This window comes from Rhincodon typus, chromosome 1, assembly GCF_021869965.1.
Source record: "Rhincodon typus isolate 14 chromosome 1, sRhiTyp1.1, whole genome shotgun sequence".
Taxonomy (NCBI): Eukaryota; Metazoa; Chordata; class Chondrichthyes; order Orectolobiformes; family Rhincodontidae; genus Rhincodon; species Rhincodon typus.
In genome coordinates this window covers 58,761,692-58,774,604 of record NC_063332.1, presented here as the reverse complement: position 1 = coordinate 58,774,604, position 12,913 = coordinate 58,761,692, and the positions used below count along the sequence as shown (strand labels likewise).

The following is a 12,913-nucleotide window of genomic DNA, read 5'->3' as shown; positions in this document are numbered from 1 at the left end:
TTTTTGAACAATAAAGGAATTAAGGGATACGGTGAGAACGTGGGTAAGTGGATCTGAGTCCACGAAAAGATCAGCCATGATCTTATTGAATGGCGGAGCAGGCTCGAAGGGCCGGACGGCCTACTCCTGCTCCTAGTTCTTATGTTCTTATGTTCTTAATCTTGATATTAATATAATTCTCCTGTTCACACACTGGATAGGAGCCTTTTTTTTCAATTAAAAACTTGCCAGAATCTGAGTATAAATAATAAGCCTCAAGTGTTACCAGGTATTGTTTAATTCAGAGCTGAATCATGTTTAATTTTCTGGTTTTAAGTAATTGCTGCTGGGGAAAGGCAAAGCTCAATGTATCCTCCTTGTGAGCAAGAGCAAAATGGTTGCTCAGCTGGGCATATACAGCTGAATTAGTTGTCATGAACAATAAGCCCACTATTTCTTCAAGTACAGCAGGCCTAAACATAACTATAAGGAGAAGATACAAGGACACTAATCACTTTCTGAGGGAGCAAGCTACTGCAGATGCCTGAATCCGAAATGAAAACAAAAATGCTGGAGGTCACAAGAGTCAGCTATACTCGAAATGTTAGCTTGCTCTCTCTCCATGGATGCCGCCTGACCCTCGTGATCGCCAGCATTTTTTGTTTTCACCAATTGCTTGCTGGTTGTTTTAAACTTTATGAATTGGAATGCCTGGTAAAAGTGCTGGTGGTGGAAATATAGGCAGTTGGAGTTGTGTCCTAGACTTCTAAAGAATTGCAGCCTATTACAAAGAGGGCCAACGGGGCTGCAAATTAATAGCTCTGGATTTGTTGGATTGGAATATCTCTCTAGTGATTGGAATGAGGTCACCCAGGTTGATCTCATAGAATATGAGTTCCTGGATTGGGGCTGTTAACCTGGTCCAATTAGGAAGTTCTGGCTGACAGATATAAATAGAGTGTCAGGGGCTCTGTTCACTCTAGGAGCTGGTTCTGTGCTACCTGGGTCAGTGTCCTTTACTATGCCCATGTAAATTTAGGGTGACTTGGTGTCAGGATACCAGCTTTCATGGAATTATTCAGTCTCTTTTTGCGTTCTATTGGTTAGATTTTCTACCTCATCCTTCAGTCTGCTGGAAATGAGAGAGCAAAGTGGGTATCAGGAACCTTGATGATTCGTAGAATCAATATTTTATTTCCTTAACAAATGTGGTGCGAGGTTAGAAAATGAGACAGCGGAATGACAGTAAAGGAACAGGGTTGAATTATAATCTGATTAAGTGTAGAGGAGAAATAAATAGAAGGAAAGAAATAAAAATAAAAGGTTCTGTAAAATCTCAGCAAGACAGGCAGCATCTCTGGAGAGCTTTTCTGAAGAAGGTTCTAGGCCCGAAACGTCAGCCTTCCTGCTCCTCTGATGCTGCTTGGCCTGCTGTGTTCATTTAGCTCTACACCTTGCTATCTCTGGAGAGAAACAGTGTTAACTTTTCAGGCGGATGAAGAGCTCCAACTCATCAGGTAAGTGCCTACTTTTTGCTATCAGGTTTCTGAACTATCGAGTTTATTCAATGGGTTGAAGGTAATGGGGGGGTGAAGTTAATTCTTGTGAGTTGTGGCACTAATGAAATGTCAGTGCGTGTGGATAGGCCTCTCACCACCTACTGGTGACAGACTTGATCCATCACCTTAAGAAGGAGACCTTCACCACTGAAGTTTCTCTTAACGGCAAGAATCTAATTTTATTGCTGCTGACCTGAACAACTTTACCTGTTCACCCCCATTTTTCTCGTCATGTTGGGGATTGCAAAATCTAAATGAGTACACACTACACCATATCAGCTGGCACGTAATGTATAGAGAAGTCACCAGGTTAGTTTGTGTTTATTTTTGTGGGACTAGGCGGAGCTGCAGTGCACCATTGAGCTTCTCCATGAAATCTATGTTGGCCGCTGCTGCTGCCAACTGCCTCAACTGCTCCTGAGGTTTGTTCCTTTTACTGCCTGGCACACAAGTTCACACAGGGTCAAAACCTAACCCGTAAACATAGGTGAATTGATAAATAAGGAACCAGATCCATACTTGCAAGTGCCCAGGTCGAAACATCCAACAGCATGATAAATATGGATATCAAAGGTGTAAACTGTTCAAATTAATTTGTTGCAGTTTCATAATTAAGGGATTTTATTATGCTTTATAGCTGGATAATGGCCTCATTTTGTAAAATAAATGCATTTTATATGTATTTTTATGAAGCAGTCTCTGTTTTAGCAAAGCATACCTTAGGAGTTGGAATTTTCTTAATTGGTTTAGTCTTAAACAGACGCTTAAGTGTGCCATAAAACCTTCTTTGATCTTCAGTTAGAACTGTAACTAAAGCTCCTTCTTTTCGTGACTGCAAAAAAAGCAAAAGGAAATTCAGAAATGCATAAACTAAGACAAAATCTTTACTTATCACACCAGATATTTCAGCTCTGATTACTTCATTTTAACAAAATATTGTCTGCCTTTTGAGATATATGCAATTTCTGCTGTATTTAGTTTATCAGTACTCCCAATGATAACATGCTTGACAAAGAAAAATGTGTCTGTTTTCAATTACTAAATCATATAGAACAATCCATCATTAAACCAATTCCCAATGTCAGCATAAATAAACAAACAAGATTAAACAATGCAAATGAGGTGATTCAAAAAATTAAACAAATTGTAATTACTGTAGTTAAGGTTCACATTTGGATTCAAAAGAGGAAAAAGATGATATAACTGACTGATACTAGCAAGATTTATGTGTATGCATTACTTTGTTTTCTGGGTCAGTGCACTAACACACAGGAAATGGTATTTCTCAGAACAAGTCTTAGGAAGAAATCACACAGTAATTGTTCACCTGAATTTGAGAAGAGAGTGAAACAGTTCGATATGCAGAGTTATGGTGGTATTCAGTTCCTCCAAATTCCTACTTGTCTAAGGCCCTGCTTGACTTTAGTTAATGTATTCCAAACTCTTGCCTTTCTGTTCATGAGGGAAAGCAAACCTCTGTTTTGGAGACATTTTTCAAGTGACGGCTATGCCAATTGACCTCTCAATGGCATCACAATGGGAGTACTTATCAAATCCCTATGCTGGTGGGACCTTTAGAAGTATCTTAATCACTGCATAGCATTGCATGAGGAAAAGACCTTTGAGGGTGACGAGAAACTGGCATTGCTGGCTTGATCACAAGACGGTACTAACCATTTTTCAGGGTTTGGTAAACCCAGTTGGAAATGGTTATGGTATTCTTTCCTTTCATAACATTGATCAGCAGAGGGTTGTTTTACAATGAATCAAACTTTAAAATCAGCTGTTAAGAGATTAGAGGCTACCTTGCTCCATTTCGTTGACACAGACAAAATATATAATTGTGGCCAGTCTGCAGTGTCAAGTTTTTCATTCAGCTATCCAAGATAAAAACTATCCCTGGGGGTTTTCAATTTTGCTGGTCTAAATTCAAGGCATGTCTTAAGTAATGTCTCCAAATTGAAAGATACAGAAGTGATTACAAGAAACAAAAATTTCTTTTTAAGTATCGTCCTTTGGGCCCTGATATTTACTGAAGGGTGAGGAAGGGATTGAGATAAGGTTTTTAATAGCTGGGATATCTGGAAATGTGCGTAATTTTAAAACCGGGGCTTCATTTCAATTTTTTTGTCTCCATTTCATAATTGACAGCCAGCCAAGTTGAAAGAGATGATCAGGGGTAATTGCATAGCTATGGCATTTGGCATACACCAAAACTGTTTTAGATCCACTTAGAAAGTTGTGACTTGGTAAGTTGTGGGAATTTTCCTACATTAAATGCTTGCAATACTGTGTGCAAACATGAGGAAGTAAGAATTTATAATTCTGTTAGCGTTTTAGTGTTTGGTACAAGTTAATATGGAAAAAACAAACTTAAAACCTACTAAAGGTAACTACAATTAAATAGAAATAGTGGTATAAATAGAATTTAAAAATAAGTAATAATTTGTTGAATTATTCTTTTTACCCAGTTAAGTTAATTGATAAAATTAAATTGATTAAATGATAAAATTAAAGTAAATGGGTTGATTACATTAGATGTTAGTTAACTAAGTTAAAGGTGAAATGTCTCTCTTTATCCTTGACCAAGAATGGGCCCCCTTGTGGCCTAGCCAGCGACTCCCTCATCCGGTGAATGAATAAAGATTCACCCAGTATACACTAAGTGCAGTGCCGATGAAATATGTGGAACCGTTTAAAATAAAATCCATTCAGAAAGCTTCTTTTGGAGAGTAACTGCTGCACTGAGAGCCCTCTAAGATCTGTGAAACATGAGTTAAGGAAAATCTGGTCTGATTCCATTAAAAGTGAGGTCTAGGATATGTCTGCTCCAGCCATGGAGCTGCCAGCTTTTGTGCAGTTTAAATTTCCACACCAACAGAAGCTGGGATGCTGGGAATAAGTGCAGCAGGATTTCTGGACATTTCCGCACCTTTTTTTGCCATTGCAGCCTATTTCTCTACCTCTTTCTCCTCCTCTAAGATATTTATTAAAATCATCTTGTCATAAATCTGTTTCCTCAGCCTGATATTTCCTTACATTTTATTTGTCTGCCTCACCGAACAAATGTTTTCAATGGTATGAAATTTCTGCGTTTGTCAAGCAAATATGGACAAAGCTCACCACAGAAAGTTGGGAATTTACTATTTCAGTCTTATTATGATTGTTAATGGCATGATAATTCTTAATTAACACTAAACAATTTCACTGTCAGTGGAAATTCACTGTTACAAGTATGAACTGTTATTCCTTTAAAGCTTAATTGTTCATGAAGTTTCTTTTGAAAGCATTTTCTTTCTATCTCTTTCCCCTCTCTCTTAAACCGTTCTTTCTTTTCCCTCTCTTGATTTTGCTTTCTGTAGTTTTGATGACATTGACTCCAATACACCAATGGACAATTCCTGCTTGTGATTTTGTGTTGCTCATTTACAATACTTCTGATTGGTTAAAGAAACTCTGATATCTCAGGATATCCGAATGGAAAGGAACATCTTTTGTTGTTGAACACCAAAACAGAGCCACTATGTGTGGCGTACAAAGACTAGTCCTAGCTTGGATCAGACAGTTCTGCAAATACATGCCTCGGCCTGCTTTATAAATGATTAACCCTCCATGCCCTTTGAGCTGCCTACTCAGTCGCGTGGGACAATTCCAACCTACTCTATAAATCATAGAATTATCTGCTATGTATAAATTATGACCTAATGTTATTTAAATAAAATCGTTTGTGCCTGCAAAACACATGCAATGAGATAAACCGCTGCTACCCCATGTTATTCTTCAAACTAAGGGGATGCCAGTGTAAATAAAATATACTAAGCTAAACACACTAGTTTATAAATGCAATTTAAATTTAAATTTTACTGAAGAACAATTGCCTTTCTTTTATACATTGGAAAAAGTTGGATACTTAAAACTCATTTCAAGTATGCAGCATGTACAGTTTCAATTTTTTATCAACACAGCTGAATGTCTTAGTTATCTCACAAGAATTATCATCACATGTAACTAATTTTTGTCTGACTTCAATTAATATTACTTAAATAAGCACAATACCACAATACTATAATGCAGTTGGAATCTTAAAATGAATGGATTCCCAAGCTTGTATCTGTAATTGTGTGAGACCTCTGCAACTTAAAAATTTGACTAGAAGGTAGTTGCTATTTTAATTATGCATATTAAAAAGTGATTTTTAAAGTCACATTTCACATGTCTTTTACACAAAGTTCATGACAAAGGAAAACATACTCATTTACAGTACTCACCCTTTTATGCATCGTGTTAAAGTTATCAATAATTATACCAATGAAAAGATTCAGTGTGAAAAAAGTTCCAATTACAATAAAAGCTACAAAATAGAAGAGGCTGTATGGGTTCGCACCCATTTCGGGCTGAAGGTCGATCTGCAGAAGACATTTCAAATGTTAATGTGAATGCACAGTAAAACTGTCAATATTTACATTGCAAGATTTAAAAATAAACAAATCCAAATTGCCACGACTTATTTTCAAATGGCAAACTGTTAATATTCCTCTTTGGCAATCTCAAGGCAGGAGAGGCAACATTCGCACTGTTGATGGGCCCTTCTAGCATACAAGCTGCTTGTACTATATTTAAGCCAAGCTGCATATCAGTTTAGAAGCTACAAACCAGGAGCTATCTCACGCACTGTCGTCTTAAGGATGCCAAAATGCCTCAGATAGAGAATCTGACCCCCTCGCCCCTCTTTCCAGATAGGGACCTGGATGGGATGTTTGCGAGGAAGGCCATTGTTTGCCCATTGGACCACTATAAGAGGTTAAGACACCAAACACAGCCAGCTTGGACTGATAGCTGCCTGGGTCAGTGATGTCTCCAGTTTTAGATGTTATGCACAGCAGTTCAGGAAAACATCAATGATGATTTGGGCTGGGCAAGGGGTAAGTGCCACCATCTGCTGCCTCACACTCACTCAAAATCTGCTACTACACACCCACATTACCAATACTCATGGACTGCCAACCTCACTATTGCAAGTAGCATCTTCACTTAAAGGCTCTCTTTCCACAACCACTAACTCACCCTACTCTTTAGCTAAAATATTACTCGATCTATAGAGGCTTCCAATTAAGTGCAAACTGAGTGAGCTGTAAGAAATGAACTAAGAGCTATAAGATGCATCCCATGTACATGTATGAGATGGTTATATGTCCCTGTGCATAAAGTGACCTGGCAGGAGCAGGCTGATCAAAGCTCTTTCCTGAGCTCCAAAGTGAAGTCCGAAAGAGTTGATTTAGAGACTGAGTTGGTCACAGATTACCCAAGATAACGTGCGTAATCTGGGACCAGCTCAGTATCCAATTCAACCTTTTTGGACTCATGGTTTACTGATGCTGACTTCAGTGGACAAGGGGTAGAAGAGAACATTGTCTGTGGAGTATTCAAGGACATGTTTGTGAAGGGACATAAAAATAGAGGCCCAGAGAAGCACGTGGCAAGCTGTATCCACCAGGTAACCACTTTGACTTTCAAGTCAGGAAATGTTACTGTCTAGTTTCTCCGGAGGGGAGGGGAGAACTGCAAACTGCACAAAATGAGGCAATTGGTGAATTAATGAGATGCATATAAATGGAAATGAGACAGTTGCCACTTATCACTGGGATTCTGATCTTGCCAATGGAATCTTAACAGAAAAATTGAAAAAATTGAAAACTGAAAAAAAAATCTTGCACTGGGATGTAGATTCTTTTAATCTTACTGTACTTTCCCACATTTCTCACCATTGCCTACATTGCTCAAGGCATGGGGAAATTCCATCTTCATTTCCTTCATTGATTCTAACAGCTCAGCATCAATAGGTACCAGACATTGGTTTTGTGATTTGCAAATTGAAAGTTGCCTTCTTGCCCTCCTCAGCTAGCTCCTCTAGAAAGTGAACAGCTGGCTAAACAGAGGCAAGCAGGGTGATTCCTCTGAGCCTGCCTTCACTTTGACAATTCCAGTGCATTCAAGAGAGACTCTGACCAATCATCCAGAAACACCATTTTCAAAGAGAGCAAGTAAAAATCCCAGCCCAGGAGTCAGCCATAATGATATTGCTTATATGAAGTAAATACATTAACACCCGTGTGATACGAAACAGGTTTGTTTTCTGTACTGCTATGTTACGTGCTATTAAGGAGATTTTTTCAAAATTTAAAGCTTGTTGGTTGATCAGTCAAACTCTGCCAATGGATACTTTTTACATGCACCTTCTGTCTTGATATTATTTTTACACACTTGTAGGGAATTTAATGCCAGCTCTTAGTTATCCCTGGTCCTGTTCAATATCCTGACATCTTAATATATTGCATTGTGGACACTAGAAAGGAGTTCCTTGAAATGCTGGTTGTTTTTCAATGTTGCAACTTGCTTTGCTCTAATGAAAAACCTTATTATTATTAAAGATCACTATAACTATTTTTGCTTTTCTTTGCTGAGACTATCAAATCCATCTTTGCCTCTGTGAGCCTTGTTTCTATCAGCTACAAACAATCCATACTCATTGACCAACTGACAGTCTTCTGCCATAGTGTTCATTGTGGCCATGAGGGCACACATGATGGATTTCATGTTGTTCTTTTCTTATTATTTGATGTTTGAAGGCAGCTCAGCTTGTATTCCTCAATGCCGTGGTGCCCAATACTTGCATTTCTCACCCACCTACAGAGATTATTTTTAGCAATGGTTCCACTTGTAAATTTAACTAGGACAAGTGCAGTGGCAGGATGTAATGTCATACCAAAGGAATTTAAAGGACGCCTTTGAGAAAATTATTGCTTGTTGACAAAAGAAAAGTTATGAGCGTGATATGTTTAGCTGTCATCAAGGAGGAACAAGCAGGTTGGTCAGAGACACTTGACAGACTGGACCAAAGGTTGGAGAAGTCTATCACATCTATACTGTTCTGGCTCTGGCATGTGTGCATCTGGATGACTCCATTGATAGACATGGAGATCTGGGTCCAGCACATGGAATGCTGGTGGATACGTGCACAGAGCTGCACTCCACTGCTGTAGCTGCTGGTGCTCAGCACCAGGATGATGAGGGAACGTGACCTCACAAGAAGACAGGGCAGTAACTGGCAGATGCCAACCACAGGAGGAACCAGAGTTAGGTCTGCCAGAACTCTCTTCACAGGACATTCCAGAGATGCCTACCCCCACTATCTCCATATTCCAACAACCCTCAACTCTATGGGAGCTCAGGCCAAGGAGGGTGAGATTGCATCTGGCAAGGATCCTCTGAGCAAGTCTGGACCCTCCAGTCACAAGTGGTGCCAGGTTGTCCATCCAAATCTTCAAAGCCAACAGTGTCCATTATTGGTCACACACCGGCAACTTAGCTATGGACTCCGGTACTGCACCAAGATATGGTGGGAGGGAACAGACAACAAAACTTTCTGAGAGTGCTTAGGTGGCACAAGTGACAATTCATTGTAAACAGAATATTGCATTTGTAAATATACATTCATTTTACATCACTAGCTGTGATCAACTGTCATTTCAGGCTAGAGATGTTATCCATTTTAAGATTAAGCATAAAACTGGAAGAGTTGCAAATGGCTTTTAACATCATCATACCAAACAGCATAATGTCAAGGAATGAAAATAACCAGCAGTAATATAAAATATAAACTAAGTGTTACAGGACACAAAATTCATAGACTTACCCCACGAGTGTCAGCAGCATTTGCCATAATTTCTAGCCAGCCCTCAAATGTTGCCTGTAAATATAAAAAATAGATACACAATGATGTGATTAACATGGATTTTGTAAGCATATTAATATTATACCTGAAACTAACTTTTCACATGGAGATATATTTCATTGTTGAAGTAATTTTTCTGAGGCAAGGTCATTTCCCATCTCTCCAAGTGTTACCAAGTATTTCCATTATATTCTGTTTATATTTCAGATTTCCAGCATCCACTGTATTTTGCTTTTGGAATTCTTCTTGGCACCTAAGTTCCAGTCTTTCTAAATTCCTATGACTTGTACTTACACTACTTGTAGAATGCACTGTTTTCCATGGACTACAACATTCTGATCTGTTTCCTATGCCAGCCAGGTTATGTTAGGTATTACATGTAATCCTGCAGCGTATGGATAAGTGATGCAAACTGCCTTTTCCTTGCTAGAGGTATGCTTTAATAATGCCTGCTCAGTTAAAAGGCATTAAGAAAAGCCAAAATTCCAAACCCACAACTTTTGGAATCAGGTAGTCAGGCAATATTATTAGGTTCAGCATCTTTTCATCTATTTTCCACCAATTGCTTGTTTTTCAGTCTGGGGTTAATGACCTATTGCCTAACACAAAGATAGACTTGGTCAGAGTCCTTGGTTGTAGGCTCTTAATAACCTACTTCAAAGAGTCTTCAACTAGGCTTCAAAGAGTCTTCTCAGGATGATGTCAATGTGGCTAAATTCCACAAATTTCAAGTATGCGTCCAGTTACATTCTACAAATTTTCAGACAGGTTATTCATACCTAGACTGTCCAAGTTAGAACTGCACCAAGGACTGCCGATCTTAAAATGAAGATTTGAGATGAAACAATAGAAACAGGAAACAATTCAATTTCCCAACAATGACGTTGTTATCCCTTAATTGAAGATATCTTCTTCAGATAACCAATATTGTGCCATTGGGATGTGATTTTTATTGCTTTCTAACACTAAAATGAGGAAAAAAAACACTTGTGAACCAAGAAGAAGCAGAGTACAGTGATAAGAGGAATAAATGTCTTAATGAATAAAAAGAACAAAGTGAATGATGTAATCAAAGTAATTATAATGAATTGACATTTAAAGGATAAATTAATTAGTTGATTAACGAGAAATTAGTGGTACAAAAGAATGATATTTGTTAAAAAAAATGTTCTTATGACAGGTCCACTTATCCTGGAAGTAGATCCTAGGTGAAACTAAATGGCAGCAGCCTTGTCTTCTAACCTACGCAAGACGGCCTGTCAAGCAAAGCAGGACAACAGAGATTTCTTTTTAAACTCTTGCCACCAGCTTCAGTAGGTTTACATGTTTAAAGAGTGAGGGATTCAAAAACTCAGATCATGTCACTTTTAAACAAGCCTCATCCACTGTCTGCTACATAAATTTGTGACTCCAATACAGCAAGTTAAGGACCTCAAACCAGCCAACATGGAACCTGTCTGATCTCAGTACTAAGTTCAAATAGCCCCGAAGAACTCAGGTTTCTTCCACAAGTGAGTCACAGCCTGCCTTCATCCTCGGATGGCAAGACTTAGATATTCAGAAATAGGGGCAGAACTTCTCCCAGTCACTTTTAAAGTGTTGTGAAGTCAACAAGATTCAACAAAAATCTAGCAATAGAAATGACAACTCTCCAGGGTTGCCAAGGAGACACCAGTAATTAAAGACTAATCTCCAAGTCATTGCTCTATGTTTTGCATCATTCTGGGTTATTCTCAGCAATTAATACAGTTTTTATTCATATTTTCTTTGAACACTTTTGCTCATTAATTTAAAAATATTGCATATAGAGTATAGAGACTGTTTAACTGACAAGCAAGAATCATTCACTCAGGTAATGAATAGATTATTTGCTTTCCAGCTGACTGGAGAAAAGTGACAAACTGTGAAAATGCATGAATTGGGTAATCAATGACAGGAGTTTGGGAAAGGGTTGCTGGAAACAGAAGGTTTTGTGATAAACACCTCCAGGATTATGTCATATCAGATTTGGCAACTTACTTGAGGTTGATTTAGATCAGATTGTAAAAACTGCTAAGACTTGAACTTCATAATCAGAACGTTACAAGTTTAAAATTTGCTTCTGTCTTAACACACAATCTAAAATGGCAAAATGTTATCCATGGCATTGGGTCAGATTTTCACTCTCAGTTTGGATGCACGGAGATCGGAGAATTCTTGGCTCTGCAAGCCTGCCCTTTCAAAATGGCTGCCTAGAATTTTCAGACATTGTGGGTGCAGGCTGGGTTAGAAGTTGGCGTAGGTGACCCTGGAAGAATGGAAAAGGCTTCTGATTTTTGTAGCCAGGCTGGACAGATAGCCTGCTTCGAAGATATGCCATTGAGGCAGAAATTTTAAAAATAAAGAATAGACATGAAATATCCTTCCAGCCCTATCTCTCAAACACCCCTCCTCACACATTCAGGTATTTCCCACAGTAACCTATCCCTCTGCTTTCCTCCCATAGCCCATCAAGCCCTGATGCCAATATATGCCCACCAAATAACCACTCTGGCCCCTCCTCCCTTAGATAACAATACCTATAGGCTGATGCCAAGCTTTATATTTTGACAGATAGCTTCAAATAGTTTTGATAATTAAATCCTACAGATCTGTTGACAGTTCCAATGACCTTGATAGGAATGGGCTTACGCACTGTTTACAAACAGTTATGTCAACTTTTACCAATTCTAATGGATACCTTATCTCCCCAAAGAGCACCTGACTTCCACCAAGGGTGGCCCAGGGCCAGATTGAAAAGGGGATAGTTCTAATCTAAAGAAATGCACCAACTTCAGATCTGCTCTTACCAGGTCTAAACTGCATACTTTGGGTTAAACATTCTTGGGCTACCAAAATCCCAATGTGGTGGAGGCAGCTGATGATTTAAGGAGCCAGCTGTCTCCATGAACTTCACATATGCATATTCTGCCCCATTCCTGTCTGGTAAATATGGGAAGTTAGGGGAAGGGACTTCTGGTTTCATGGCTCATCTGTCATTGTTGCCATGATGGGGAGGTTCTCATTCATGGCAAAAATTCGGGCTGCTGTCACAAGACCAAGGTCCTTTTGCCTGTTTAGATAGATGTACAAAATACCATGATGTTTGGAACAGGAAATTCTCTTGGCAAACATTCAGGTCTCAACTTATACCCACAAATAAATTAACTGGTCATTTGCGCCTGTGGGACGTTGCTCTGTTCAAACTTGACTGCCAAAAACAACAGCAATTCATTGGCTGTGAAGTATTTTTGAGGTAACTTAAGCTCATGAGAAAAGAAAAAAAAAACATATGAATCGATTTTTGGCTTTGACAAATGGTGTGAGCACACCTTGAGGAAGAAATTATCATGTCACTTGGGGTGACAGCAGCTGCAGTATAAGTGAAGCCACACTTTTAAACAGGACTAAATTCCTCAGAAAAGAAAAAGTTTTTCAATGGCTGTGAAAAGCTTTGAATGTTTTGAAGCTGTGAAAGTTTATTTATAAATCCAGAAAAGGAGAATTAACTGTTTGCTAATTCTAAAAAAAAAGAGACAGGAGTGGAACTTGTAGATTTGAGTAGACAACACTAAATCCTTAATTTACACAATACTATTAGTATAAGAACATAAGAACATAAAAA

At 38.6% G+C, this 12,913-nt stretch overlaps 1 protein-coding gene across 1 annotated transcript in view; it reads right to left on the bottom strand.

The window, feature by feature from the left end:
- The window catches only part of LOC109933495 (sodium channel protein 60E-like), a 136,787-nt gene that overhangs the window by 27,154 nt on the left and 96,720 nt on the right, over positions 1 to 12,913 (bottom strand). Inside the window, exons 13-15 of the mRNA XM_048596309.1 lie at positions 9,232 to 9,285; positions 5,803 to 5,944; positions 2,257 to 2,360 (exon numbers count right to left, since the gene is read on the bottom strand). Coding sequence (XP_048452266.1) covers positions 2,257 to 2,360; positions 5,803 to 5,944; positions 9,232 to 9,285 — 300 coding nt within the window. The remainder of the gene's footprint in view (positions 1 to 2,256; positions 2,361 to 5,802; positions 5,945 to 9,231; positions 9,286 to 12,913) is intronic.